The 6,202-nt window shown below is 35.4% G+C and overlaps 1 protein-coding gene across 1 annotated transcript; it reads left to right on the top strand.

Moving 5' to 3' along the window:
- The first annotated feature begins 4,034 nt into the window (after nt 1-4,034).
- On the top strand, nt 4,035-5,179 carry LOC108972723 (enkurin). The gene is made up of 2 exons (XM_018939460.1): nt 4,035-4,918; nt 4,987-5,179. The coding sequence occupies exons 1-2, from the start codon at nt 4,241-4,243 to the stop codon at nt 5,158-5,160; spliced, it is 852 nt and encodes a 283-aa protein (XP_018795005.1). The 5' UTR covers nt 4,035-4,240; the 3' UTR covers nt 5,161-5,179.
- The last annotated feature ends 1,023 nt before the right edge of the window (nt 5,180-6,202 follow it).

Raw genomic sequence — 6,202 nt, 5'->3', positions numbered from 1 at the left:
AGGCAATATTTTGAGACTAAAGCTAGAGACTGTTTAGTGAATAGTAACTAGTCACAAATTGAGATTTTACCACAAAATGKCTCAAATAGAGACTAGAGACTGGTTACAGAATCCCACTATTAATCTTTGGCGATGACAAGGCCGATGATGGTGCCGCCTGGCTGTCTGTATAAATCGAAAAAAAAGGATTCTAAAATAAAAGTGATTAAATGAAAGTATAAATTTTGGAAAATTCAAAACGTTTGGTTTAAAAGTAAATTTAGTAATTAATACCAAATTTTCTATTATTTTCATTATATTAATGTCAAGATGACGCTTCGTCTCTAAGGAAAATTATTCCAAGATCGTACGGCTGCCTTTTGGTATTTTGGAATCAAAAATTAACTACAAATGCTTAATTGGATTTAAATCCGGTGACTGAGCTGACCAGGTCAGTATGCGTTGATGGTTGTTATCTTATTGGAAGATAAACGACCCCAAGTTCATTTGTTCAGCATTTATTTTCAAATGTTCGCTAAGAAGGTTATCATATGAAGCAACCGTCATTCGTCCATCGATTTTAAGTACATTATCTATACCAAATTTTGAGAAACAGCACCAAACCATGAGAGAACATCCTCCATGCTTCACTGATGATTGTATGCACAGAGGTTTTAAGCGATCAGAAGGTTTACACCACACTCCCCTACGTGTGTTTCTACCACTTAGTACGAATTTGAATTAATCGGACCAAATTACTTTATCTAAAAAACGTGGTTGGTACATTTGGATATTGTTTTGAAAACTCTAGTCCTTTTTTCCTACTCGAAATGGAAAACATAGTTAAATTTTTTGCGACATAGTTTTTAAAACCAGATGTTTGTAGTTTTCTTTTCATTGTACATCCAAATCAAAACTTTCAATCAACTCCCGCGATAAAATTTCAAGGGTTTCAGGAGCTTTTCTCGTACAAGTCGCTCAGCGCGTATAGAAATTTTTGTCTTTAGACCTCCACCGTATTGAGTCTTGCATGTCTTTCTTCTCTTGGAGTATTAAAAAAATTTTCTTCTTTCCTCTCTGATCGAAATGGAATACTATATTTTTCCAAAACTAAAATTATACTTTCATTTGACGCGCACGCATAGACTCACCAGGGAGGACTAATCACTCTCGATGTAGTAAATATTTTTTGCGTCCATGCCTAGTGTAAATACTTAGCTTGTAGTACCACCTAGTGAGGGAATTTGAAATTGAGGTAGTTTGGTTTTATTCGTGAAAATACTTAGTAGGGTTACACCTATTTCATTTAATTTTTCTTTTTCTCAAGGTTCTTTCCATATTCTCACTGATTGTATAAGGACTCGGCCCTATAATCCACATAAGGTATTGCTTTCACTCCAACTCAACGGCGAGTGCCACTACCCATAGTAGCGAAGAAAGGATACCTTCTTGATGAGGTTTAAAAAGCTCTTTTTTTATTTTTCACCTAGCTTAATATAGTACAACAACGTTTATCGTATTTTTAAGATGTTGCGAACACTATTTAGCACCGTATCATCCCTATTTTAATATTTCAAAAATACCGCGACGGTTAAAAAAATTAAAGTATGTACAATACATGTTTTAGTTACTAAGTTTCTAATTAAAAACAGGAAGAAAACAAAAAAAAAAAAAAAAAATTTTAACACCGAAGTTTATAACACCCTCCAGAAATAATAATAGTTTTCCATACAAGAATTCGATTTTAATTAGTCAGGTTGAATGGCAGTCACTTGCTATATATAGTGTTTTTATGTGAATAATTTTCTCAGAGATTGTACTGTACACTCTGACAATAGTAGATTCGTGAAGATGTCCTATCAAATTAAAATCTTTTCCATACAACTTAATTTTAATCCTATAGTTTGTACGGCAGCTATATACTATAGTGGTCCGGAAATGATGGTTCCGACAAATAAGAGACGTCTGCAAAATTGCACAGCGATAACTCAGAAACTGAGGAATTCGTTCGCGTATATGCTGTCAGACAAGCCTATAGACATAAGGGCATGCTTAAGTTGAAGTGCTGAACACATAGAGCGCGACAGACTGCAAGGGACATCTGTCAAATATTAAAATACACACGTTCTTAAGGACACAGTTATTTAGACAGCTGCACGACTACACGACTGCAGGCCGTCAGTTGTCGCTCTCGCTAACTTCAAAATGTTCTTAAATTTGCCACTAATATTTAAAATGTAAAACTATTCAAAGCTCTAACGTTATTTTTTTTACGTTATCTACAAATTTGTAATAACAATTGATAATTTAAAAGAAATAAATTTACTTATTTTCTGCATAAAAAATTTCAAAAAATATTAAAGTTTCATTGAAGCGAAGGTATTGTATGGCCACAACGAAATTGTGTACATGCAAAATGAACATCTGTGCAGTTTTGTGTACGTGCCAGCCGTTGTTATGTCGCTGTCTTCATACAAATGTTCATGTAGGAGGATTCACGACGCCATTTGCAGTTCACTGTCGTGCTGCCATGTCGTGTAGCTCTTTATGTGTTCAACACTTGAGTCAGCTCGCTGCGCTAATCAATAATATATGTATATAGCAAGTTAGCAAGGCATCACATCCGATCATTATATAAAAATATATTTCTACATGCCAAAATGAGTATGTTTAAGTACTAGCTGAGTATGCAGGAAAGACAACAGTGTCGCAATATTGGTGCAGTTACTTGCTTGCTCGAACATCCCCTACCCGATATAAAACAGGGTTGTTGTTTTGTGTCTTCCGACTGCCTTAACCCTTAATTAGGCGCAACGAAAAAATCACACAATTAGGCGCATAGGGTCTTGAGTGACCCCAAACAAATATTAGGTAATGAGTGTCGAAAGGAAATAAAATGAAATTAATTTTATAGTAATTAATAAAGTTATTTATTATTATTAACTTTAAGAAACAAAAACATAACTGAAACATTGTACCTAATAAAAAAAATTAAAAAACGCAACTTCTCTTAAAACTATTTTTTGGGCATAGCCGAGATCTAATTAGCCTAAACATTTCTACGCCTGATCCATCTTGTGCCCATAAATAAATAAAGTTCAAGTGCGTCGCTTTTAGGACTCTAGCCATAATTAGTAAGCCCAAAATGCGTTCATTTCGATATCATCTGATGGGAGTGCATCCCAATCTCTTTCAAACTTTGCCTTTATTTGATCTATATACAAATTGGCATTCGTGACCAAAATATCAACAACATCTCTGTCAAAGAATAATTGAAAGCATTCAAGGGGAGATTTGGCGTTCCTTGCACCCTCTTTGACTCCCGGTAAGTGAAGAATAATATTTTGTGCTCAGGTCCTTACTGCGTTAGACGGTGGTACTTTAGACCATTTCACTTTCGGGCCATTTCTCTGAGTATGGTTACCTTCCGATGGTTCGGAGATGTTTTGAATATCTTCGGATTCTTCAATTTCGCTTTCTGAATCATGAGCACTTTTAATAGCAGCATCATTTACCGTTTCGTCTTCCGAATGCGAACCAACTACATCTTGCTCTATATCAGATACTTCGTCCAGCCATTGCAATATTTGCCTTTCGTTAGACATTTCAAATCGGTGAAAAACTAAAAAAAAGAATCAAAATAAACTCAAAAAGAAAAATAATTAACAATATACTAATATAAACTAAAAGAAAACACAAAAGTAAAAACTTACCTCCTCCAAAAAATGTTACATAACTGGTCGCTTGGGGTCAGCGCTCTAGAGAGCAGCGATACGTGCGTACGCGTTGATGTTCGGAACGCGACTAATTTGCGTACCCTGCGCGGAGTGAAGAAGTTAGAAAAAGCGTGAACGCGATCTAACCACTGTAAAATCTTTTTTTTTTTTATTTCAAGTGACCCTGTTTTGTGTCTTCCGACTGCCCCCATGCGCCTAATTAATGGTTAAACTTCGACTTATCGAGGTTTCACTTTACTTTAAGTTACCAGGCAACAAAGTGAACCGTTTCTTTGGTTTCAAATAAATGTATTTACTTAACCCAACAACTTCTTCGAATCGATAAATTTCGAATGCTTTGGCAACAAATTAGTTGAAAGTATTCAAATCAAGCTTTCTAAGAGTGAGTCTGTGTCAACGCTTTATATTTTATAGAAAATTTTTGATACTTGCAAAGCTAGCAAACATTTGTTTTTTAACTTAATCCATCATATTTACACTGAGGAAGTATACTTTTTGAACCAAAATAAAAAAATCAGCAAATTATGTCGCTTGTCTATATAACGCGTCACTATGAGAATATCAAAAACATCGAGAGCTCCGCCGAATATTATCAATTCATGAAAGGCAATTCTACGGTAAAACCTAGACGGTCCTGTAGAAAAAAGGACAAGTCCAGAGCTGTTATAAAATTGTCAGATGGTAAGATTTTACTGACCGATTCTAACAAGAGTGAGCACAAAACAATGGGCTACAGTGCGACACCGCTACGTGAACCATGCGAATTCCTGCGCAAAAATGGTGGCGTCAAGTGGCAAAGAAAACGCGATCACACTTGTCCTAAACGAGATGAGCCGGTACTACCGGTGCCACGCTTGGAAGATCTGAAGAAAGAGAAACGAGACAAGGAGAAGAAAAAAGTGAATTTTATTAAGAAGAACGCGCAGTGCATTAAAAATTCGCCAGCCAAATGGCATTCACCGAAGTATATTGACTTCCATACAGGCACGCCACGTGAATTGAAAAATTCCGGACTAGTTCCACAATATGTTTGTTCGGAAGCATACGGCAAAGTGCCTTGTTACTTGCGTTTGTATAAAAAGCTAGTGACGGATAAACCCGAAGTATGTAAGATGGAACAAGTGCAGCTAGCAGAGCGTTGCAAGTTCAAGGATGCCAGTATTCGTCAGTTACCATTGGAGGAGAGGGATAACATTTTAAAGGTTCAAAGTATAAATATTATTATATATCTTGAACATTTTCTATTCAAATACATTTTTGTTACTTACAGGGTCTTAAGCAGCATTTTAATAATGTCTTCAAAGCTTACCAAGCGGGTTCTTTGTTAATTGACACAATTTCGAAGCGTTTAAGGAAATCGAATTTGGAAAAGGAATTACGTCAATTGGAACACGACATTTTTCTTCTAGAATCTAATCCAATCATATATGTATCTGAATATTAAATTTCAATAAAATGCTTCAACTGTCCAATTTCTGCAAAAGCTAATGTATTAATATTGAAAGAATTCATCTAAGGTTAGCGACATTTCTTATAAACACACAAAGAACTGCCAAATTATTTTGGCGTGTTCGTCGGTCTGTCTGTATATACGCTCGCATGTCCCTCAGATTTAAAGATAACGTTTTGAAATGTTGCACGTGACCTATTCCTTTCAAGAAGCTGCTTATTTGTCAGAAGCGATATCGGGTCACTATAGCTTATAGCTGTCATACAAGCAGAACAACCAAACTTAAGTTTTTGTATTGACAATTATTTTTTATTAATGAACGGTATTACAGCTTCTGTACAATCGAAGTTAACGTTCTTGTTATCACACCTATTAGAATTGACAATTTCAAATCACACACAACTTCAGCATTATTTCAGTTGTGAATGTTTCAAGATTATACGTAAGGATCGCGGTAATGGCGGTTATGGTAGAGGCTTAGCCTTCATACTATAACATTTATTATTTTTGACTATCGCTTTCCATATTTTGGTACTATACAGTACCGCAGTTTGAGCGATTTGGTTGGTGTCGTATCGTATTACTTTGTATCGCATGATATTAATGCATCATGTGATACTTTTTAAACGTGTGGACTGCTAACTAATCTCTCCTGAAATTCAAACGTCATCGTTTAAATCTTTGGGTGTGTTGTTGAATCTGTCGATTGCCGGTTGCGATAATTTAGTTGATTAGTCTACTGTTGGATTTTCATATGGTATTTTCCGAAAAGGTTTGTAGGTGAGCACTATTATGATAAGTAATAAGGATATGCTGGTTACACGTTTTGCTCTATTTGCTTTTTCCAAGTGGCTTCCTTCTTTTGTATTGTCAAAGTTTAGCTGTTTCAGCATCTCCAGAAAGAAGAATTATTCTATATTGCTGGTAATGGTTTACATGATGTCGTTTCTTCGTTTTAGAATATTTTACCTTTGATTTTAACAGTTGCGTTAGTGTACAAAATCATAAATGACACGATTAATGTTGCAAATTCGTT

Source organism: Bactrocera latifrons, unplaced genomic scaffold, assembly GCF_001853355.1.
Source record: "Bactrocera latifrons isolate USDA-ARS-PBARC rearing strain unplaced genomic scaffold, ASM185335v1 scaffold_42, whole genome shotgun sequence".
NCBI lineage: Eukaryota > Metazoa > Arthropoda > Insecta > Diptera > Tephritidae > Bactrocera > Bactrocera latifrons.
Note: the sequence above shows the minus strand (reverse complement) of the source record. Positions and strands in the feature narration are given on the sequence as shown.